The 25691-nt window shown below is 37.5% G+C and overlaps 1 protein-coding gene across 3 annotated transcripts in view; it reads left to right on the top strand.

Moving 5' to 3' along the window:
- The window catches only part of BBS9 (Bardet-Biedl syndrome 9), a 464828-nt gene that overhangs the window by 91381 nt on the left and 347756 nt on the right, over window positions 1-25691 (top strand). For all 3 annotated transcript variants that reach the window (XM_078059433.1, XM_078059432.1, XM_078059434.1), the window contains exons 6-7: window positions 1006-1180; window positions 17495-17579. In XM_078059433.1, the coding sequence (XP_077915559.1) occupies window positions 1006-1180; window positions 17495-17579 (260 nt within the window). The remainder of the gene's footprint in view (window positions 1-1005; window positions 1181-17494; window positions 17580-25691) is intronic.

Genomic DNA, 25691 nt, shown 5'->3' on the forward strand with positions numbered 1-25691 from the left:
GAGAGTGGAGGGGAGGGTATATTCAGTCCTTTTACGGGTGTATCTGGGTATTGCACATATTACCTCTGCTCCTATCTCATTGGCAAGAACATAATCATGTAATTTTTTCTGTAATAGAGGCCTGGATAAGCAGACTTTTATGCTGAATGGCCACATGTCTAGTGATAATTCAAGTATCAAAAGAAAGAATGGCTATTAGGGGGAACAGTTAGCTTCTCTGTCACAAGTTCTTTTTTGCAAATGACTGAGCTATGCAAAACTACATTAAATCCATTTAACAACTTCTTATACCCTATAATATGACTTTTCTCTTTTTGAGATGTATAGACCTAATAATTGCTCCCACTCAATACTGAGCCCATATTGAACCCAGACTGTTATTCTTTTTTGAATGCTTTGATATATAGTTTATAGATGTTCTGTCTGTTTCTAGGGCAGAAGACACTTCAGAATCAGTCCATAGTTTAGGGTGCATCTGTGATTAGTATTTTTCAATATTAGTATTTTTCACTCCCAACAGTGCTTAACACTATGGTTTGTGTAAAACGGGTGCCTAACGCATGTCTGTGGGTTTGGTCTCTTGTGTTTGACTCATGTCTAAGTCATTTGAAAGTATGAGACTGACATACTATGAAGAAGAGAAGTAGCCTCTACTCATTAGTTTTTGTTATATTTCTGATTTTGGAAAAAAATGATATCTTACAGGGTCATGATTGTTCTGAGAGATTATCTATCTTGAGCTAGAGATTTTAGCATATAGTAAATGAAAATAAGTGTACTTAAAATTATAGACATCTTCTAAATAATTTAAAAATTGGGAAATGTATGTATACTGATATACAATAATCTGATAGCTTTATCAGTTTGTAATTTAAAATTTTAACTGCTTATATTGCCCCTTTGGGGAAAAGAGTAACTATGACATTTTTGTGATGGATAGTGGTAAATGGAAACCATTATATTTATAAAGAAAAAGTCACCTAATTTCCTCTAATTTTTCTTTAGGTCGAGATTTAATTTGTATCCAGTCTATGGATGGGATGCTGATGGTGTTTGAGCAGGAAAGCTATGCTTTTGGGAGATTTCTCCCTGGTTCTCTTTTACCTGGCCCTCTTGCTTACAGTTCCCGTACAGATTCCTTCATTACTGTCTCTTCCTGCCGACAAGTGGAAAGTTACAAGTAAGTTTGGATGTTGAATCTTTGGAATCATGACTCTTGGTATGTTGCTGATTAATATTTTTTTACAAAAAGCTTGGATATTACAAATGAAAAAGAGACTGGTTTCTTTGATAAAATGTAATTGTGGTGATTTAGAGGATATCATTTACATATTATAAAATATTTGCAAGTATAGTGCAGAGATTGAGAGAAAGGATTTGGAAAGAGGCAGACCTGGATTGGAATCCTGATTTTGCTGCTTGCAGCTGTTTGATGGTCAGTGTCCTTACCCTGGTTGTAACGGGGATAATAATGGCTATTTTTTTTTTTTTTTGGCTTTTAAAGTTTTTAATTCCAGTTAGTTAACATACAGTGTTATATTAGTTTCAGGTGTACGATATAGTCATTCAACAATTCATACATCACCAGATGGTCATCACAAGTGCACACCTTAATCCCCAGCACCTATTTAACCCATCCGCCATCTCCCTCCCCTCTGGTAACCATCAGTTTGTTCTCTATAATTAAGAGTCTGTTTCTTGATTTGTCTCTCTCTTTTTTTCCCTTTGCTCATTTGTTTTGTTTCTTCAATTACACATATGATTGAAGTCATATGGTATTTTGTCTTTCTCTGACTGATTTATTTCACTTAGCATTATACTTTCTAGCTCCATCCATGTTGTTGTAAATGGCAAGATTCCATTGTTTTTTATGGCTGAATAACATTCCATTGCTCGCACGCACGTATGTGTGTGTGTATCATATCTTTTTTATGCATTCAACAATAGATGGACACTTCAGCTGCTTCCATATCTTGGCTATTGTAAATAGTGCTGTAAACATAGGAGTGCATGTATCCCTTTGAATTACTGTTTTTATATTCTTTGGGTAAATATCCAGTAGTGCAATTGTTGGATCATAGGGTATTTCTGCTTTTGTTTTTTGTTTTTTTTATTATGTTATGTTAATCACCATACATTACATCATTAGTTTTTGTAGTGTTCCATGATTCATTGTTTGCGTATAACACCCAGTGCTCCATGCAGAACGTGCCCTCCTTAATACCCATCACCAGGCTAACCCATCCTTGTTTTTGTTTTGAGAGAGAGAGAGAGAGAGCAAGTGGGGAGGGACAGAGGGAGAGAATGTCAAGCAGGCTCCACACCCAATATGGAGTGTGATGAGGAGCTCGATCTCACGACCCTGAGATCATGACTTGAGCCGAAATCAAGGGTCAGATGCTTAACAGACTGAGCCACCTAGGTGCCCCAGGGTAGTTCTGTTTTTAACATTTTTTTTTAACTTTTTGAGGAACCTCCATACTGTTTTCCAGAGTGGCTTCACCAGTTTTAATTCCCACCAACAGTGCAAGAGGGTTCCTTTTTCTCCACATCCTTGCCAACACCTGTTGTTTCTTGTGTTGTTGATTTTAGCCATTCTGATAGGTATGAGGTGATATCTCATTGTAGTTTTGATTCGCCTTTCCCTGATGGTAAGTGGTGATGAACATCTTTTCATGTGTCTGTTGGCCATCTGTATGTCTTTTTTGGAGACATGTCTGTTCATGTTTTCTGTCCATTTTGTAGTTGTATCATTTGTTTTTGGGGTATTGAGTTTTTTTTTTTTTAATTTTTTTATTGTTATGTTAATCCCCATACATTACATCATTAGTTTTAGATATAGTGTTCCATGATTCATTGTTTGTGCACAACACCCAGTGCTCCATGCAGAACGTGCCCTCCTCAATACCCATCACCAGGCTAACCCATCCTCCCACCCCCCTCCCCTCTAGAACCCTCAGTTTGTTTTTCAGAGTCCATTGTCTCTCATGGTTCTTCTCCCCCTCCGATTTCCCCCCCTTCATTCTTCCCCTCCTGCTACATTCTTCTTCTTCTTTTTTTCTTTCTTAACATATATTGCATTATTTGTTTCAGAGGTACAGATCTGAGATTCAACACTCTTGCACAATTCACAGCGCTTACCAGAACACATACCCTCCCCAGTGTCCAACACCCAGTCACCCCATCCCTCCCACCCCACCCCCCACTCCAGCAACCCTCAGTTTGTTTCCTGAGATTAAGAATTCCTCATATCAGTGAGGTCATATGATACATGTCTTTCTCTGTTTGACTTATTTCGCTCAGCATAATACCCTCCAGTTCCATCCACGTCGTTGCAAATGGCAAGATCTCATTCCTTTTGATGGCTGCAAGGGGTATTGAGTTTTATAAGTTCTTTATATAATTTGGATACTCACCCTTTATTGGATATGTCATTTGCAAGTATCTTCTCCCATTCCGTAGGTTGCCTTTTCATTTTGTTGATCATTTCCTTTGCTGTATGGAAGGTTTTTATTTTGATGTAGTCCCAGTACCTTATTTTTGCTTTTGTTTCCTTTGCCTGAGGAGACATATCTAGAAAGAAATTGCTACAGCTGATGTCAAAGAGGTTATGCCTATGTTCTCTTGTAGGACTTTTATGGTTTCAGGCTTCATATTTAGGTCTTTAATCCATTTTGAATTTATTTTTGTGTATGATGTAAGAAAATGGTCTAGTTTCTTTTGCATGTTGCTGTCCAATTTTCCCAACACCATTTTTTTAAAAGATTTATTTATTTATTTGAGAGAAAGAAAGAAAGGGCAAGCACAAGCAGTGGGAGGGGCAGAGGGAGAAGCAGACTCCCCACTGAGCAGGGAGCCCAACTTGGGGCTCGATCCCAGGACCCTGGGATCATGACTGAGCTGAAGGCAGACGCTTAACCAACTGAGCCACCCAGGCACCCCAGTTGAAGAGACTTTTTTCCATTGGATATTCTTTCCTCCTTTGTCAAAGATTAATTGACCGTATAGTTGTGGGAATAATGGCTATTTTGACAAGCTTGTTAAAAGGATTGAATGTATGTCAAGTTGCCACCCCATAGAAAATGCTGATTAATTATTGTGACTGTTCCCTGAATTATTAATAATAAAGCACAGTATGAGTGAAAAAAGCCAGATGAAAAGATGCATATATGAAATTATTTTCTAAAAAAATATGTGACATAGGAAGAATACTAGCAAAAATACAAGTGTTAATATGAATGTTTTATTTTATTTTATTTTTTTTAATTTTTTTTATTGTTATGTTAATCCCCATACATTACATCATTAGTTTTAGATATAGTGTTCCATGATTCATTGTTTGTGCATAACACCCAGTGCTCCATGCAGAACGTGCCCTCCTCAATACCCATCACCAGGCTAACCCATCCTCCCAACCCCCTCCCCTCTAGAACCCTCAGTTTGTTTTTCAGAGTCCATCGTCTCTCATGGTTCTTCTCCCCCTCCGATTTCCCCCCCTTCATTCTTCCCCTCCTGCTACATTCTTCTTCTTCTTTTTTTCTTTCTTAACATATATTGCATTATTTGTTTCAGAGGTACAGATCTGAGATTCAACACTCTTGCACAATTCACAGCGCTCACCAGAACACATACCCTCCCCAGTGTCCATCACCCAGTCACCCCATCCCTCCCACCCCACCCCCCACTCCAGCAACCCTCAGTTTGTTTCCTGAGATTAAGAATTCCTCATATCAGTGAGGTCATATGATACATGTCTTTCTCTGTTTGACTTATTTCACTCAGCATAATACCCTCCAGTTCCATCCACGTCGTTGCAAATGGCAAGATCTTATTCCTTTTGATGGCTGCATAATATTCCATTGTATATATATACCACATCTTCTTTATCCATTCATCTGTTGATGGACATCTTGGCTCTTTCCACAGTTTGGCTATTGTGGACATTGCTGCTATAAACATCGGGGTGCACATACCCTTTCGGGTCCCTACTTTTGTATCTTTGGGGTAAATACCCAGGAGTGCAATTGCTGGATCATATGGTAGCTCTATTTTCAACTTTTTGAGGAACCTCCATACTGTTTTCCAGAGTGGCTGCACCAGCTTGCATTCCCACCAACAGTGTAGGAGGGTTCCCCTTTCTCCGCATCCCCGCCAACATCTGTCATTTCCTGACTTGTTAATTTTAGCCATTCTGACTGGTGTGAGGTGGTATCTCATTGAGGTTTTGATTTGGATTTCCCTGATGCCGAGCGATATTGAACACTTTTTCATGTGTCTGTTGGCCATTTGGATGTCTTCTTTGGAAAAATGTCTGTTCATGTCTTCTGCCCATTTCTTGATTGGATTCTTTGTTCTTTTGGTGTTGAGTTTGATGAGTTCTTTATAGATTTTGGATACTAGCCCTTTATCTGATATGTCATTTGCAAATATCTTTTCCCATTCTGTCAGTTGTCTCTTGGTTTTGTTGACTGTTTCCTTTGCTTTGCAAAAGCTTTTTATCTTGATGAAGTCCCAATAGTTCATTTTTGCCCTTGCTTCCCTTGCCTTTGGCGATGTTTCTAGGAAGAAGTTGCTGCGGCTGAGGTCGAAGAGGTTGCTGCCTGTGTTCTCCTTTAGGATTTTGATGGACTCCTGTCTCACATTGAGGTCTTTCAACCATTTGGAGTCTATTTTTGTGTGTGGTGTAAGGAAATGGTCCAGTTTCATTCTTCTGCATGTGGCTGTCCAATTTTCCCAACACCATTTGTTGAAGAGACTGTCTTTTTTCCATTGGACATTCTTTCCTGCTTTGTCAAAGATTAGTTGACCATAGAGTTGAGGGTCCATTTCTGGGCTCTCTATTCTGTTCCATTGATCTATGTGTCTGTTTTTGTGCCAGTACCATACTGTCTTGATGATGACAGCTTTGTAGTAGAGCTGGAAGTCTGGAATTGTGATGCCGCCAGCTTTGCTTTTCTTTTTCAACATTCCTCTGGCTATGCGGGGTCTTTTCTGGTTCCATACAAATTTTAGGATTATTTGTTCCATTTCTTTGAAGAAAGTGGATGGTATTTTGATGGGGATTGCATTGAATGTGTAGATTGCTCTAGGTAGGATTGACATCTTCACAATATTTGTTCTTCCAATCCATGAGCATGGAACGTTTTTCCATTTCTTTGTGTCTTCCTCAATTTCTTTCATGAGTATTTTATAGTTTTCTGAGTACAGATCCTTTGCCTTTTTGGTTAGATTTATTCCTAGGTATCTTATGGTTTTGGGTGCAATTGTAAATGGGATCGACTCCTTAATTTCTCTTTCTTCTGACTTGTTGTTGGTGTATAGGAATGCCACTGACTTCTGTGCATTGATTTTATATCCTGCCACTTTACTGAATTCCTGTATGAGTTCTAGCAGTTTTGGGGTGGAGTCTTTGGGATTTTCCACATAAAGTATCATATCATCTGCAAAGAGTGAGAGTTTGACTTCTTCCTTGCCAATTTGGATGCCTTTGATTTCTTTTTGTTGTCTGATTGCTGTGGCTAGGACTTCCAATACTATGTTGAATAGCAGTGGCGATAGTGGACATCCCTGCCGCGTTCCTGACCTTAGGGGGAAAGCTCTCAGTTTTTCCCCATTGAGAATGATATTCGCTGTAGGTTTTTCATAGATGGCTTTTATGATATTGAGGTATGTACCCTCTATCCCTATACTCTGAAGAGTTTTGATCAAGAAAGGATGCTGTACTTTGTCAAATGCTTTTTCTGCATCTATTGAGAGGATCATGTGATTCTTGTTCTTTCTTTTGTTAATGTATTGTATCACGTTGATTGATTTGCGGATGTTGAACCAACCTTGCAGCCCAGGGATAAATCCGACTTGGTCGTGGTGAATAATCCTTTTAATGTACTGTTGGATCCTATTGGCTAGTATTTTGGTGAGAATTTTTGCATCCATATTCATCAGGGATATTGGTCTGTAATTCTCCTTTTTGATGGGGTCTTTGTCTGGTTTTGGGATCAAGGTAATGCTGGCCTCATAAAATGAGTTTGGAAGTTTTCCTTCCATTTCTATTTTTTGGAACAGTTTCAGAAGGATAGGTATTAATTCTTCTTTAAATGTTTGGTAGAATTCCCCTGGGAAGCCATCTGGCCCTGGGCTTTTGTGTTTTGGGAGATTTTTGATGACTGCTTCTATTTCCTTAGTGGTTATAGGTCTGTTCAGGTTTTCTATTTCTTCCTGGTTCAGTTTTGGTAGTTGATACATCTCTAGGAATGCATCCATTACTTCCAGGTTATTTAGTTTGCTGGCATAGAGTTGCTCATAATATGTTCTTATAATTGTTTGTATTTCTTTGGTGTTGGTTGTGATTTCTCCTCTTTCATTCATGATTTTGTTGATTTGGGTCATTTCTCTTTTCTTTTTGATAAGTCTGGCCAGGGGCTTATCAATCTTGTTAATTCTTTCAAAGAACCAGCTCCTAGTTTCGTTGATCTGTTCTACTGTTCTTTTGGTTTCTATTTCATTGATTTCTGCTCTGATCTTTATTATTTCTCTTCTCCTGCTGGGTTTAGGCTTTATTTGCTGTTCTTTCTCCAGCTCCTTTAGGTGTAGGGTTAGGTTGTGTACTTGAGACCTTTCTTGTTTCTTGAGAAAGGCTTGTATTGCTATATACTTTCCTCTTAGGACTGCCTTTGCTGTATCCCAAAGATTTTGAATAGTTGTGTTTTCATTTTCATTGGTTTCCATGAATTTTTTTAATTCTTCTTTAATTTCCTGATTGACCCATTCATTCTTCAGTAGGATGCTCTTTAGCCTCCATGTATTTGAGTTCTTTCTGACTTTCCTCTTGTGATTGAGTTCTAGTTTCAAAGCATTGTGGTCTGAAAATAGGCAGGGGATGATCCCAATCTTCTGGTACCGGTTGAGACCTGATTTATGACCTAGGATGTGATCTATTCTGGAGAATGTTCCATGGGCACTAGAGAAGAATGTGTATTCCGTTGCTTTGGGATGGAATGTTCTGAATATGTCTGTGAAGTCCATTTGGTCCAGTGTGTCATTTAAAGTCTTTATTTCCTTGTTGATCTTTTGCTTAGACGATCTGTCCATTTCAGTGAGGGGGGTGTTAAAGTCCCCCACTATTATTGTATTGTTGTCGATGTGTTTCTTTGCTTTTGTTATTAATTGCCTTATATAATTGGCTGCTCCCATGTTAGGGGCATAGATATTTACAATTGTTAGATCTTCTTGTTGGATAGACCCTTTAAGTATGATATAGTGTCCTTCCTCATCTCTTATTACAGTCTTTGGTTTAAAATCTAATTTGTCTGATATAAGGATTGCCACCCCAGCTTTCTTTTGGTGTCCATTAGCATGGTAAATGGTTTTCCACCCCCTCACTTTCAATCTGGGGGTGTCTTTGGGTCTAAAATGAGTCTCTTGAAGACAGCATATCGATGGGTCTTGTTTTTTAATCCAATCTGATAGCCTGTGTCTTTTGATTGGGGCATTTAGCCCATTTACATTCAGGGTAACTATTGAAAGATAGGAGTTCAGTGCCATTGTATTGCCTGTAAAGTGACTGTTACTGTATATTGTTTGTGTTCCTTTCTGGTCTATGTTGCTTTTAGGCTCTCTCTTTGCTTAGAGGACCCCTTTCAAGATCTCTTGTAGGGCTGGTTTCGTGTTTGCAAATTCCTTTAGTTTTTGTTTGTCCTGGAAGCTTTTTATCTCTCCTTCAATTTTCAATGACAGCCTAGCTGGATATAGTATTCTTGGCTTTGTATTTTTCTCATTTAGTGCTCTGAATATGTCCTGCCAGTCCTTTCTGGCCTGCCAGGTCTCTGTGGATAAGTCTGTTGCCAATCTAATGTTTCTACCATTGTAGGTTACATATCTCTTCTCCCGAGCTGCTTTCAGGATTTTCTCTTTGTCTCTGAGACTCGTAAGTTTTACTATTAGATGTCGGGGTGTTGACCTATTTTTATTGATTTTGAGAGGGGTTCTCTGTGCTTCCTGGATTTTGATGCCTGTTTCCTTCTCCAAATTAGGGAAGTTCTCTGCTATAATTTGCTCCATTATACCTTCTGCACCTCTCTCTCTTTCTTCTTCTCCTGGGATCCCAATTATTCTAATGTTGTTTCGTCTTATGGTATCGTTTATCTCTCGAATTCTGCCCTCGTGATCCAGTAGTTGTTTATCTCTCTTTTTCTCAGCTTCTTTATTTTCCATCATTTGGTCTTCTATCTCACTGATTCTTTCTTCTGCCTCATTTATCCTAGCAGTTAGCGCCCCCATATTTGATTGCACCTCATTGATAGCCTTTTGATTTCTACTTGGTTCGATTTTAGTTCTTTTACTTCTCCAGAAAGGGTTTCTCTAATAACTTCCATGTTTTTTTCAAGCCCAGCTAGTATCTTTAAAGTGATGATTCTGAACTCTAGATCTGACATCGTACTAATGTCCGTATTGAGTAGGTCCCTGGCAGTCGGTACTACCTCTTGTTCTTTTTGTTGAGGTGATTTTTTCCGTCTTGTCATTTTGTGCAGAGGAGAATAGATTAATGAGAGAAAAATGCTAGCAGGGTAACAACGTCCCCAGAAAATATACTCTAAACAAATCACAAAAGACCTGAAGCAGTGGGAAAAGAAAGGGAAAGAGAGAAAAAAGAAAAGGAAAGAAAAAAAGAAAAAAGAAAAAGATAAAGATAAAAACAAACAAAAGCAGAACAAAACAAAACAAAACAAAAACAGAATGTGATCAAATATGATCAGGCTGGATTATAGATCCGTGCCACACACTAGATTTTGGGTGTATTTTGGTCTGTTAAAAGAAAGTCCCTCCCAAAATTTTAAAGAAAGAAAAACTTATATATGTACAAAAATAAGGGTTGATATGATGAAGGGATGGAATATAACTGTAAAGATGGAAATTATAAAAAATTTTAAAAAAGGATTTGATAAGTTGTTTGAAAAAAGAAAGAAGAGGATTAAAAAAAAGAAAGAAAGAAAAAAGGGAGAGAATGTGATCAGGCAGGGGAGTAGAAAAAAACCATACACTAGAGATTTAGAGTATATTTTGATCTGTTAGAAGAAACTATCTCAAGATTTTAAAGAGAGAACAACTTATATATATATGCCAAAAATACGGGTAACTACTATGAAGGGATAGAATATGACTTTAAAAATGAAAAATAAAAATGTTTTTTTTTAAAAAAGGGATTGATAAGATGTTGGTTGAAAAAGGGAAAAAGAAAAATTCAAAAAAAAAGAAAAAAGGAAAAAAGAAAAAAAGACAGTTAAAAAAAATAATTAACTTTGAAAGACTAAAGAATCATGGTAAAAAAGCCATGAATTCTATGTGCAGTATTCCCCTAGCGCTGGAGTTCTGCCGTTCTCATTGATCGGTAAACTTGGTCTTGGCTGGCTGTTCTCGCTGATCTTCTGGGGGAGGGGCCTGTTGCCGTGGTTCCCAAATGTCTTTGCCGGAGGCAAAATTGCCCCGCCCTTGCCGGTCCGGGCTAAGTAATCTGCTCGGGTTTGCTCTCCGGAGCTTTTGTTCCCTGCAAGCTTTCCCTACAGCTTTGGAGGCGGAGAGTGAAAATGGTGGCCTCCCAGTCTCCGACCCGGCGGAGCCGAGAACTCGGGGTCCCGCTCCTCAGCGAGCCCCCAGAGAAAAGCAGTCAGTCACTCCCGTCTCCCCGGTCTCCGGCCACACTCCGCGCTCACCCGGCCTGTGACTCCGCCTTTCTATCTGGCACCCGACCCCGGGTGGAGTCTCCAAACCCAGCAGATCCCCGCGGTGCGCTCCCGCACCTCTCCTCCCGGGGGAAGAAGGTGAGTCTCCCCGGATCTGCCGCTTGTTGGGTCCTTGCTGGAGGGGCAGTGGCCCGACTGTGCCGCGGATCACGGTTTATGGCAACCCCGAGCTGAGAGCCCGCGCCTGGGCTCTGTCTCTGCAGCCGGCTTCCCCGCTCCGATACCTGGGAGCTCTGCCGCACTCAGGCACCCCCGGTCTTTCTGTGACCCCGAGGGTCCTGAGACCACACTGTCCCGCGAGGGTTCCACCCCCCACTTCGCCACCAGAGTGACATCCCTCAGCGGAGCAGACTTCTAAAAGTTCCGATTTTGTGCTCCGTGGCTCTATCACTTGCCAGAAGCGGCCGTCGGAGGCCCCTCCCCCGCCGTCTATCCTCCCGAATATCGCCTGGGATTCACTTCTCCGCACGTCCTACCTTCCAGAAAGTGGTCACTTTGCTGTTCAGAGAGTTGTTGCTATTCTTTTCTTCGATCTCCTGTTGAGTTTGTAGGTGTTCAGAATGGTTTGATCCCTATCTAGCTGAATTCCTGAGAGGAGACGAAATCCAGGTCTCCTACTCCTCCGCCATCTTGCTCCGTCCCCTTATGAATGTTTTAAAAAGAACAATTCATAGTACAAATGAAGTATGAAAATGACCCTATGAAAACAGTTTATACTTTTTGCTAGAAATTCTTACTGATTTGGAGGAATTGTGTTTGAGAGAGACCTTTTTCTTCTACCAGCTAAATTTTAATAAAAATTAGGGTTTTGAGTTTTTGGAGGGTGCGTTTTTTTGTTGGAGGGGATAATGGGGAAAGGAAAGTACAAATTCATTCTTGGAAAAGAAATAGACTTGGAGGATTACAGTATCTTTAGTAACTTTATTGTTGTTATCTTACCGATGGCAACACTTAGAACTTTAAACGTCTAAGCAACACTTCATTATAGCTTTTCAGTATTATTTTTGGTTGTGTGATTTTTCCCAAGGCAGGAAGAAATATAAATTCATCAGGCAACACCTGTAAATTTTTGTCTTCAAGTTTCAGTATTGTGCATATAGCAAGTTAATGCAGTATTCCCTTCACCTTCATTAAGTGGCAATCTACCTTTTGTGAATTATTGTCAGGGTATCTTAGATTCAAAACCCTGAACATAAGCAAATGTTTGTGACTAAGCAGAAGTTAACTGACGGAGGTACTGTGTCATTATATCATATTCCTTCTTTAACTCCTATGGCTCTTATCCAAAGGAGACGAATGAATTGTGGCATTGCTACTGGTAAGAAATAAAATATACTTATTTTGAGAGGGTTGAGAAAAATATCTGTATAATTCATTCAAGCCTGCCAAAGATTAAGCAATATTGAGGAGATCTGCTTTTCAGCTTTCCACCCAGTTCCGTGCCTCAACTCCTGCCAAGGAGGGAACTGGCAGTGCTACACTGGGGACACAAAAGAAAGATTTGAACGCTCCATGACTTACTCTTTGAAATATGTGCATAGGAATTAATTTGGTAATAACTCCAGGAGTGACTGGATGAGGAAGCAATGTGTAGGTTTCCTTAATGTGTAAGTTTAATCTCAAAGAAGCTCACCCTCTTTGAACTGTGGTAATTTACCAACATACCAATCTATTAAATCCATCTCCATCTAGGACTAAAAATGCACACCTTATCCATTGTGTGGATCTTTTATAATGGTAAAAATGCATAGGATATGTGATTATTATGAAATGATGCAATTAAGAGGGCTTATAACGTTAAATAGTATATTACAATTATATACGCTTTCAAGTTTAATAGATTAAATTAAATGATAATCGCTGGTGCAATTTAGGGTTGGAGGAAGCATGAAAACTGTAGGTTTGTTCTTTTGAGGCTTCATCTATTTATAATCAGTTAATAGAATGAAATCAGTTAATAGAAAAGACTTTTAAGACATAATTTATTTTCATTTTTGATATTGATATTTAATTACTTTAAAACAAGCTCAGTTATATTCAGATAGGAACTAGTGAAGGCTGTGGATCTCAAACTTCAGTGTGCATAAGGATCATTTGGGCAGCCTGTTATAAAATGCACATTTGCAGATTCCCAATTACCAGTACACTAGATTTTGATTTAGTAGGTTTGGGGATAAGAGCGAGAAATCATCACTGCAAACATATACTCTAGGTGGTTCTAATTTAGAAACACACTTTGTTGTTTTTCTTTTGAAGTGAGAGAATTGTTTGCCTTTTTTTGAGGGGGAGGTTGCAGGATAGATAACACCATTCTCTTAGCAATGTTTGTTCCAATTTTGGATTAGCTTTTATTCTCTTTTTCTTTTTCTTTCCTTTACTTGTAGAATTATTTGGTCAGTAAATCCTGACCTTTGGGTACTTTTTTCCCTTGTATTCAGCCTTTGCTTCCCATTTCCCATAAAGGCATTCAGGCCTTTATTTCTCACTTGCATTTCTGCTTTTCTTCTAATCTAGACTTTGAAGGATCCTTCTCATATCTAGCCTTTTAAAATAACCTGTTTAAGCCAGAATAATTTTTGTTGCCCATTAAAAAATTGAAACCAACATATATTGACATTCAGTGCTCCTTACAACCCAGTCCCATTCTACCTCTGTTAATTTGGATGTTCAGATTTGGAAGGGACTTTTAAAGTTAACTGGTTCAATTATCCTCCTTTTTTTCACCTCCTTGATATATTATTGCCTAAAACACTGATTTTTGCCAAATATCATATATTGCCTTCTTGTATTCTGCTGAAATATTCCAGAGTATGTCTTGTGTTATCAGATTCCTGAGAGCAGAGTTTGTCTTAAACATGGCTGAATAAGTTCATTTATTCATTTATTCATTCAGGAAACATTTTTCAAGAGGCTTCTCTGTGTCACACACTGTGCCAGGTACTGGAAGCGCAGAGTCAAGTAAGAGCTGTCTCTTCTCCTCAAGCAGTATGCAAGCAAGGGTGGGAGGTAGTAAGTCAGTCAGCCGTTTCAGTTCATTGTGATAGAGGCTCTAGAGAGCTGTGCACAGGATACTGAGGAGGCCCACAGGTGGGACCTCTCAATGAGAGTTCGGTGGAGGGAGGCTCCCTGAAGAAGTATACCTGCCATGAGCTTTATTTTCTCTCCTTTTCTTTGCTACACACCATACCCAACATGTACCTAGTACATTGCTAAGTAGGTAAGTGACTTTAAAGAAGTATTTTTAAATTATTTGTAGAGTTTAATTGACAATATTTTATTTATTTATTTATTTATTTAAAGATTTTATTTATTTATTTGACAGAGAGAGACACAGTGAGAGAGGGAACACAAGCAGGGGGGGTGGGGGAGGGAGAAGCAGGCTTCCCGCCAGGCAGGGAGCCCATGTGGGGCTCGATCCCAGGACCCTGGGATCATGACCTGAGCCGAAGGCGACGCTCAACGACTGAGCCACCTAGGCACCCCAATTGACAATATTTTAAAAAGAATATTGTGTTCTTCACCAACCTTAGGCTCTGGCCAAATTGAAATATCTGTTTTCCATATATGTTTAGGGCTTTTCTCTCTCTCCTCTTTTGCTCATGCTGTACTCTATCTGAAGTTTTTTCTTTCTTCTCTGTATATGAAAATTATGTCTGGAAGCCTCCCTGCCCCCCTGCTCCTCTTCCTGACCTAGCCATAAGTAGCACCTCCTCCTTCTTAATTTCACGGAGTAGTTTTTTTGCTCTGTCCTCAAGTACTAGTCACACTTTAACTGGTATTACGTATTTGCTTGTTTTTCTCCTTGACAGGGCTAACTGCTCCTTGATGGCAGGGATTTTGTATCTCCTGAAATGCCTAGCATTGTACCTTGCTAAAGGGAGATGTTTAACAAGAACTTGATGAAAGAGTGAAAAGTTTGTAAGGAAAGCTATTTTGTTACTGGCATGTTTCAATGAAAAGGACTCTTCCTGGCATAACTAAGAATGTTTTAGCTTTACTTGTAATGAACATAGTAATGCTCTGTATCTGGAGCTTCCATTTCTAGTAGAGTTCTCTGGTAAATATCGAGTTTCCAAGATCTCCTGGTACCTTTGCGGTGACAACTATGTTTCATTTGAAAATAATTGATTTTGGAGGGTTTAGTTTTGTGCTCTGTGACACCTCAATCCATATTTTAGTTACTTGGTGCTGTTTTTACGATGTGATAGGGAAGAGCACTAAATTATATGGCTGAGTTTGTCATGGGGTTCCACAGGACCTGTTAAGCATTTGTGGCTATTGGGTCAAAAAGTGCTACCATTCACCTGGACTTGCCGTATTTGTGCTTAGTGCCTTTCTGTTGAGAAACACATATGATACACTCTTTTGTGAAATCTTATTACACTGGGCCTGATTATTCTTTCAGCAGTCTCAATGAGGGACTTTTATTCTTTAGCTTATATCACTGAACATTTGAGTGGTAAGAAAAAAAAAACCCAAGTATTTTCTTTATTTCAGAATTTCCAAGTCTGCCTGGAATTGTTTGGTTTTGGAAATAGGTTTCCATGTACATTATTGGTCACAGTAAAGAGGACTTAAGGGAGAACTATAAAATAGATGCTATTGTAAGTTTGTCATCATCTAAATTTACTGTCAGTTACATTTAGTAATAAAATACTCCTCTGAGTTGTCTTCCAGGAAGAGCAACGGTCTGGATTTGGAAATCAGGAGTCAATTTTGGCTGTGTCTCTGCCTGCTGTTTTGATGTTAATGAGGCCACTTTAGGGGCTCACTTATTCCTGGATGATATAATAATGCTTTGTAGTTCTGTAAGAAGCTTCAAACAGCTCAAAAGCTTTGGATTTTTACAACAATCTCATTAATATCCATATCATCCTCTAGTAGGTTGGTGTGTGCAGGAAATGAACCTCCTATGTAATTAATTGCCTGAGGTTGGATCCATAGCAGGCCCAGCTCTGGGGCTGATGTTTTAGTCACCAGTGCATACAGTTTCTGTTACTGTGTACTGGGAAGAGTAAAATAATCCTATCTGAAGCTTGGAATGTGAGGTCTAATTATTTGGCACTGTTGGAGACAGAGGGATTTTGTAGGTCAGTCTCAAATGGTATGGAGACATTTGCTACAGCTGCCCATGGAATTTCTTAGCATGGTTTTACAAGACTGAGATCTTCACCCTCTTACCTTTTTTGTCTCGTTTCCCATGACTCATTCCTCCCTGCCATGCATCTCTCCTAAACTCCTGTCATGGCCTTTCATGTCTTTTTTTACTACTTGCCTTTTCATGTGCTGTTGGCCTTGCCATAATGCCTTTACCTCTTTACCAGCATGATGAGTGTTCACTCATTCTTTAAAATCTGGCTTTCTCCTCCTGAACCTATACTAAAACATGTATCTCCATCTCAATTACTTGTTTCTGCCACCATGTTCCCTAGGAACCATGTGCATACCTCCTATTATTAGCACAGAGCACTCTTAGATATATTAGATGTATTAGATCGCTACTATATGTTTATTGAATTGATGAAATTCATATACATTCAGCTTCCATTTTAACCATAAGACTGATTTTCATGAATACCTTGCTAAGTCTATCTTAATTCGTAGTCATTTTGCATCCAACTGCAATTAAAGGCATTTTTTTTTTTTTTACCAAGTATTCCTGATTGAGATAGTTTTAAGAGTTGGTATATGACATTTGAATACCAGTGTACATTTTAGTGCTTATTTAGGTATTCCACATTGCTTTTATTCATTCAGGTCATTGATTTTTACAGTTTCAGATATCTTTCTCTTAGACAATATGAGATGTCCAAATATATCTACTGATTTTCCTTTTAGCTATGGAAGAACAATGCAAGAGTTTTGATTCAATAGGAAAGAAAGGAATTTATGAGTCTGAAGTTTCTTCATTCAGAGTAGGATTATTACTTTAACAATATGTCATTAATTAATGGGAAATAAGAGAATTTAAATTTTATTGGCTAAGTTAATCATTTCAGGATTGAATGATATTTGTGAATTGTTTTTAAGAATGATTTAAGCTCAAGGTTACTAATGAAATAAAAGCTATCAAACACTTACAGAAAGTCATAATGTACATAATGCACCTTATTGAGAACTTACTACATACCAGATAAACTACTAGGTGATTGATCTCTATTTATATGTAAATCTGTGTCTGTCTGTTTGTTGATCTATTGGGCACCTAATATATGCCAGATACTATACTAGGCATTACATTATTTTTAAATTCTTTTAACCATGTTTGAGGTAGAGATTATTATTCCCATGTTGTAGGTGGGAAAGATAAGACACAGTGATTAATTTGCCAACTAGTAAGTGGTTTATCTGGGGACTAAACTGGTCTTCTGGTGTCATAGAATATCTGTTAACAATTTCTACTACATCTGGCTGCTTTGCATTATTTATGTTTTTTTCTATGTGGTGTTTTGGTGCTGGATCTTTCTTGAATATTGTTGTTTGTCATATAAAATTCTAATGGAAATGCTTTGATAGTAGGCAGAGCTATTTTCCCAATATGGAATTTTGGGACATGGTTATAATTTCTTTATCATGACAGTTTTACATAGTTTCATGTCACAGTGTCATTCAATAAGAATTCAGTCTTAAATTTTACAGTTTTTAAAACCAAGAAAAATGTAATTCATAAGTTTATAGATTATGTGATTTTAAAGTTTAAAGTAATTTATACTTTTTAACTATAAAATCACTTATAATTATTCATATCTTTCAAACAGGTACCAAGTACTTGCTTTTGCAACGGATGCAGATAAAAGACAGGAGACTGAACAACAAAAACTTGGTTCTGGGAAAAGACTTGTTGTAAGGCCTTTTTTAATATATAAGAATTTCAGTAATGTCATATCTAACCACCAATTTTTTTTCCAGAATAAAAATTCCTGGGAAGAAAGTTTTAAAAAATATTTATTTTAGCTATTTTTCTTTTCTATGTTATGATTCTATCAATGGGCAAAAATTTAGTTGGCTATTATTGAGCAATGGAGACACATGTCTGGTCCTGTTATAATTTATTAGATCATAGAGTTACATCACTAGAATTATAAATGTGCAGATGAGGTCACTTTTTTTTTTTTAATTTTAATTTTAATTTTAATTTTTTAATTTTTTTATTGTTATGTTAATCCCCATACATTACATCATTAGTTTTAGATATAGTGTTCCATGATTCATTGTTTGTGCATAACACCCAGTGCTCCATGCAGAACATGCCCTCCTCAATACCCATCACCAGGCTAACCCATCCTCCCAACCCCCTCCCCTCTAGAACCCTCAGTTTGTTTTTCAGAGTCCATCGTCTCTCATGGTTCTTCTCCCCCTCCGATTTCCCCCCCTTCATTCTTCCCCTCCTGCTACATTCTTCTTCTTCTTTTTTTCTTTCTTAACATATATTGCATTATTTGTTTCAGAGGTACAGATCTGAGATTCAACAGTCTTGCACAATTCACAGCGCTTACCAGAACACCTACCCTCCCCAGTGTCCAACACCCAGTCACCCCATCCCTCCCACCCCACCCCCCACTCCAGCAACCCTCAGTTTGTTTCCTGAGATTAAGAATTCCAGATGAGGTCACTTTTAACTGAAGTGATTGTAAGACAACATAGCAAAAAGAAAAAATTAAAAAAGAAAAACCTTTAATAAGCAAAAATATTGTTACGAGTAGGCGTGTGGTTAAATATATAAGCAAAAGATAAAAATTCATAGCCCACAAAGATAAAATTGGCTCAAAGACAAAGGTGGAAGTTTGGTAACTTGAAAAGTAGTTTGAAGAAAAATTGTAAATGATAAATTCTCTGTTTAATGAAAATTAGGAAATAGATAATGGTTGTGAACTCTTTATCCTGAGAACCTCCATAGCCAGGAAAAAACAGAAGGAATTGAAGATTATAATAGAAATAGTAAAGTGTATTTGAGATGGACACATACTTAAGAAACCATATGAGGAAATAATATGGAATTTAGAATACCAAGGAAGGAAGAATATTAGAGAAAACCAGTTTTTTTTTTTAAAGATTTTATTTATTTTTTGACAGAGAGAGACACAGCGAGAGAGGGAACACAAGCAGGGGGAGTAGGAGAGGGAGAAGCAGGCTTCCCGCAGAGCAGGGAGCCCGATGCGGGGCTCGATCCCAGGCCCCTGGGATCATGACCTGAGCCGAAGGCAGACGCTTAACGACTGAGCCACCCAGGCGCCCCAAGAAAACCAATTTTTTGTATTAGGATATAGAAATTAAGGTAGGAAGGAAGGCTAACTTGAAAAGAGCCAAGAATGAGATGAAAACATATTTTCTTAATAATAGTAAAAAGTGAAAGAGCACAACAAATACAAATATGACATACTTTTTCACGGAATTTGGAGGCACCATACTGATAATGGTTAAAGCATAGACTTGGAGGTCAGACTTTTTTTTAAGGTTTATTTATTTTCGAGAGAGAGAAAGAGAGAGCACTCGTGAGTAGGGAGCGGGGCAGAGGGAGAGAATCCTCAAGCAGACTCTCCACCAACTGCAGAGCCAATGAGGGGCTGGGGCTCGATCTCACGACTCATGACATCACGACGTGAGCTGAAACCAAGAGTCGGATGCTTAAGCAACTAAGCCACCCAGGTGCTCCTTGGAGTCAGATCTTGAGAGCTATACTTACTACTAATTTTGAGCAAGTTTGAGCAAGTTTGTTAACCTTGCTAAATCTCAGTTTTCTCAGTTGCAAAATGGTGATAATACCTATTTTACAATGTTACCATTAGAAATATATATATATATACACATATATATTTATTTATTTATAGCACTTAGCAAAATGTCTAGATGATGAAGATGACGTTGATAATGGTAGTCAAATTGTCCTTGACCTCCTCCTCAATAGTGGTTTTCTTCCATTTGTCCCTTATATTCTGCACTCCAGCCACATGGGCTTCTCATTGTTCCAGATTTTCCATGGCTGTTCTTGATTCAAGGCTTCTGCACATATTTTTTATTTAGTCTGGAATACCCTTTACTTATTAATTGTAAATGTTTATTGATACTACTCTGTACCTTACACTGAGGATGTATTCTGAAGACAATTACAGTTGAGTGATTTTCCCATTCTCCTTTAATTAATTAGTCGAGTAAGAAATAGCAGTAAAACTTCCTTTCGTTACACCACAGTCACTTGGCAGGACTCTGATGCCATGGAACATTAAGTCTATTGCAGAGAAACAAAATTTATCCAGGGGAATGCTTTTAATAAGGTAGTTGTGGGAAGGCAGTTAAAAGCTGCCTATGTTACTCAGAGCTACCTCTTAACTATTTGTTGATTTCTAATTTAATTCTTTTGTGGTCAGGGAAATACTTTGTATGACTCTGAATTCTTTCAGATTTATTGAGATTTGTTTTATGGCCTAGAATATGGTCTATCTTGGTAAATCTTCACTGAGCACCTGAAAAGAATGTCCATTTTTTTTTTAGCTGTTCTTGGGTGTCCTGTAAATGTCAGTTAGATTGGATGATAGCATTGTTCGGATCTTCTATGTCCTTATTAGTTTTTTTTTTTTTTTTTTTACTAATTTCTGTCATTTATTCAGGGAGGGGTATTAAAATCTGACTGTGGATTGTCTGTTTCTCCTTGAAATTTTGTCAGTTTTTTGCTTCATGTATTTTGAAATTCTTTTATTAGGTACATAAACATTTAAGATTGTTATGTCTTATAATGAACATATACCCTTTTCATTATCAAGTAACCGTCTTTATCTTTTTGCTCTGGTAACATTCTTCTTTTGATGAGTGTTATTCTGATATATCTGTTTCCATCTTTTTACTTTTATCCAATTTGTGTCTTTGTAGTGAAAATGCATTTCTTGTAAGCAGCACATAGTTGGGTCTTGCTTTTTTGTTTAGTACGATATGCTCTGCCTTCTAATTTGTTTTTTAGACCATTCACATTTCATGTAATTATTAATATGGATAGGTTTAAATTTGTCATGTGGCCATTTGATTTCTATTTGTCCCATCTGTTCTTTGTTTCCATTTTCTTGTTTTTCTGCTTTCTTTTAGAATTATTCAGTATTTTGTATGATCCATTTTATCTTTGTTGGCTTATTAGTCATAACTCTTTGTTTTGTTATTTTAGGAGTTCTTTTAGAAGTTTACAGTATTTAACTTATCATGATCTACTCTCAGTGATATACTATTTCACATATAAGGACCTTACTTCTGTTTCTTAGCCTTTGTGTTATTGTCATATGCTATATTTTTACATACACTATAAACTCCATATTACGTTGTTACCATTTTTGTTTAAATGGTCAGTATCTTTTAATGTGATTTAAATGATAAGAAAAAAATATATTTACCCATATAGTTACCATTTCTGGTACTTTTCATTAATTTGTGTAAACTGTATTTCCATCTGGTGTCATTTTTCTTCCTCCTGAAGGACTTGCTATCACATTTCTTTCAGTGCGAGTCCACTGGTGATGAATTCTTTCAGTTTTTCTATGTCTCCAAGATTTTTTTTTGCCTTTGTGTTTGAAAATATATTCTTTGGGTATAAGGTTTTAGTTTGACAGATTTTTCTCCCTCCCTGGCATTTTAAGAGGTTGCTCCACTCTCTTCTTGCTCCCATTGTTTCTCATGAGAAATCTGCCTACATTCTTATCTTTGTTCCTCTCTTCATAGTACCTTTTTTCCTCTGGCTGCTGTTCTGATTTTCTCTTATCACTTTTTTTAAGCAATTAGACTATGATGTGGCTTTGTGTAGTTTTCTTTATTTTGTGCTTAGAATTTGTTGAGCTTCTTGCATCTGTGAATTTATAATTTTCATGAAAATTAGAAAATTTTTGACTCTTAATTCTTCAAACTTTTTTTTTTTTTAATGTTCCATCTTTCTTCTCTCCTCTGGGGACTCCAGTTACACATACATTAGCCTACTTAAAGTTATCTCACAGCTCACAGATTTTATTTTCATTAAAAACATTTTTTTTCTATTTTGTTTTGTTTTGCTATGTTTTCAAGATTACTAATCTTTTTTCTGTAATGTCTAATCTGGTGTTAATTCTCATGGTTTTCATCTTTACAAGTTCAATTTGGTTTCTTTTTCTGTTATATCTTCTATGTCTCTACATAACTTTTTGAAGATATAGAATACACTTATAAAATTTGTTTTAATGTCCTTGTTTTCTAATTCTAACACTTGCATCAGTTTTGAGTCTAGTTTCAGTTGACTTATTTATCTCTTCTTTGCGAATCATATTTTCTTGTTTCTTTACATGTCTGCTGATTTTTTATTAGATGCCAGATATAGTCATTTTACTTTTGGGTGCCAGATATTTTTGTATTCCTATAACTGTTCTTGAGCTTAGGCCTGGGATGTAGTTATGGTACTTGGGCAGCTTGATCCTTTTGGATTGTTAGCTAGGACCAGAGCAGCACTCATCCTGAGGCTGCTTATTCCCCAGTCCTGAGACAAGACCCTTCTGAGTGCTCTACTCAGCGTCTTTTGAATTATGAGGTGTTCTAATCTGCTGGCAGGCACAGGCTGTATTCCAGGTGGTATGGATGCTGGGCACTGTTACCTCTAATCCTTTTGGGTGGTTCTTTCCCTGGCTTTGGGTCGTTTCCTTACATGAACGTGCTGATAAGTACTCAGATGAATATTTGAGAGGATTCCTTACAGATGTCAAAGTTCTGTCCCTGTGCTGCTCTCTCCCTTTTGGCATGCTGTCTGTGCTCATCTGCTTTGCTTTCTCTGAACTCCCAGTGTTCATTTCCTCAATTCAGGGAGTTTGCTGGGCCTTGCCTTGGTTCCTCCTCCCGGGGCCATGGCCTGAAAACTGTCCCACAGATAGAGCAGTCATACCACTCACCTCATTTGTTTTGTTCTCAAGGGATTGCTGTCCTTTGTTGTCTGATATTCAGTGCCTTGTAAACTGTTGTTTCATATGTTTTGTCCACGTTGTATTGTTTCAGGTGGGATGGTAAAGTCTTTTTCCTATTACTCTGTCTTGGCTGGAAGTGGAAGAATTTTAAAATTATTATTCTTAGTAAACTTCTGCGTTTTTTGAGACACATTAATTTAGAATGTGGTATATTTCCCTAAGGGGAGGTCACAGAGAGTGGCACTCAGTGCCTAGTGAATTAAAAGTGTTTACTGGCTGGATCTCAGCCTGCAGCATCAGAAACTTGGTTTGCTTATCCATTCTGAATGAATTGTCATCTCTCAGAATCAGGGACATATCAGCCCAAGTTATAGACAGTGATCTTTCTTTCAGATGGAGAGAAGCGGGGAGGGGCAAAAGGAGAGGGAGAGAGAGAATCTTAAGTAGGCTCCAGTCCCAGCATGGAGCCTGATGTAGGGCTCCATCTCATGACTCTGAGATCATGACCTGGGCCGAAATCAAAAGTCGGAAACTTAACCGACTGAGCCACCCAGGTGCCCTAATGGTGATATTTAATGCTAGAATGATGGCCTATTAAAATGTAAGGAGAAATGTGACTCATGGGACTGACATTTATGTTTTGTGTACCATGGAATCTTTTCATATAGGTCAGCTACACTTGAACTTAATGGTAATTGAATAATTTCTTAGTGTTGAATCCTGATTCAGATTAAGATAATCTGATCATTCACCTATATTCACTATGCTGTCTTTCTCCTTCAGGTTGTTTTTATATACACACCAGTAATATTTGTTCTTCTGTCCAGCCCCATTTGGATTTCATACCTTCTTCAGATATTTTAATACCTGAAGTAGATAAATATCTAAGTCATATCTTGATGGTCAGAAATTTGTATCTTTAGTGTGAGTTTTCATATCTCTTCTTTGATCCATTATTTGTTGATTAGAGCCTAACTTTGAGGGCAATCTTATTTCCTCTTTGTCCCGATGCTTTTGTGGAGCCATCTCACTGTCATAGCTGTCTGAATACAGTATATGTCTGTATATGTCAGCCCATGTCTTTCCTCTTTTCTGTTTTTTTTTTTTTAATTTAAAAATATTGATTGGGGGCTGAATTCTGAGAAGCATGTTCATTACATTCATTCCTTCCTTGTTTTATTTTTTTATTTTTATTTTTATTTTTTCTTCTTTTTTTTTTCCTTCCTTCCTTGTTTTAAGAAGCATTTCTTAAACACTGACCATGTTCCAGAGATATGGAGTTACCCTCGAGTAGCTCTTGAGGCATAGAGGATCCTGTCTGTATTCCTGGGACAGCTTGATGACTGCTCTGTATATACATATTGATACATTTTTAAATTGTCTTTATATTAAAATATTATAGTTACAACAATATTGGTTAGGTTTTAGTGATTATTAAATTTGATTTGCAAAGTAAACACAATATGGAAATTTCTCTTAGGGAAATTCTTCAGTGAAGCACATAACTTCTTTATGTGTATATATGTATTTTTTGAACAAGTCATGATCCTTCCTTTTCTATCTTAAGATCTTTGTATAGGTGGTTCACTTTGCATAGGGCATTCTCTCAACCCATTCGCTACCTGCCTTTTTTCCCCCCCTCCAGGTTTATGGAGGTATAATTGACAAATAAAAATTGTATAAACTTATGGTAAACTACATCTATTGATATATAAATACATTGTGCAATGATTACCATAGTTAAGCTGATTAACAAATCTATCACCTCACATAGTTACCTTTTTTTATGTTAACATTTAAGATCTATCTTAACAAATTTCAAGTATATGTACTATATAGTACAGTATTATAACTATAGTCACCAGACTGTACATCCAGTCTCCAGAATTTATTAATTCTGTGTAACTGAAACTTCTTACCCATTGGCCAGCATCTTCTCATTTCCATCTTCCCCCAGACCCTGGCAACCACCATCCCACTCCCTGCTTATATATGTTTACCTTTTTTAGATCCCACATATAAGTGAGATCATGCAGTGTTTGTTTTTCTGTGCCTGGCTTATTTCACTTAGTTAGCATAATGCCCTCCACGTTCATCCATGTTGTCACAAATGGCAGGATTTCCTTCTTTTTAAAGGCTGAATAATATTCCATTATATTATACACATTATATAATATATATATTCTATATAATATCTCATTTTTCTTTATTCGTTTATCCATCAATGGACATTTCAGTTGATTCCATATCTTGGCTATTGCAAATAATGCTGCAGTGAACATGGGAATGTAGATATCTCTTTGATATCCTGTTTTCATTTCCTTTGAATATATGCCCAGAAGTATGATTGCTGGATCATATGGTCATTCTATTTTTTCATTTTTTGAGAAACCTCCCTACCATTTTCCACAGTAGCTGTACCAGTTTGCATTCCCACCAACAGTGCATGAGGAGTCCCTTTTCGCTATATCCTTGCCAACACTTGTTTGTTATCTCTTGTCTTTTTAATAAAGGTGTGAGGTGATATGTCATTGTGGTTTTGATTTGCATTTCCCTGATGATTTAGTGATGTTGAGCATTTTTTCATATACCCGTTGGCCATTTGTATATCTTTTGAGAAATACCTGTTCAACAATTCTTTTGCTTATTTTTAAATCAGGCAATTTTCTTGCTATTGAGTTGTCTAGCTCCTTATGTATTTTTAGTATTAACCCCTTATTGGGTAGATGGTTTGCAAGTATTTTCTCCCATCCATAGATTGTCTCTTTACTCTGTTAATTGTTTCCTTTGCTGTGCAGGAACTTCTTAGTTTGATGCAACCCCTTTTGTCTATTTTTACTGTTGTTGCCTGTGCTTTTGAGGTCATATCTGAAAAATCATTGCCCAAACCAATGACAAAAAAGCTTTTCCTCATTTTTTTTCTAATAGTTTTACAGATTCAGGTCTTTTGTTTAAGTTTTTAACCAATTCTGAGTTGACTTTTGGATATGGTATGAGATAGGGGTCCAATTTCACTCCTCTGCATGTGGATATTAAGTTTTCCCATCACCATTTGTTA

The sequence above is a fragment of the Halichoerus grypus genome, chromosome 12, assembly GCF_964656455.1.
Source record: "Halichoerus grypus chromosome 12, mHalGry1.hap1.1, whole genome shotgun sequence".
NCBI classification, from domain to species: domain Eukaryota; kingdom Metazoa; phylum Chordata; class Mammalia; order Carnivora; family Phocidae; genus Halichoerus; species Halichoerus grypus.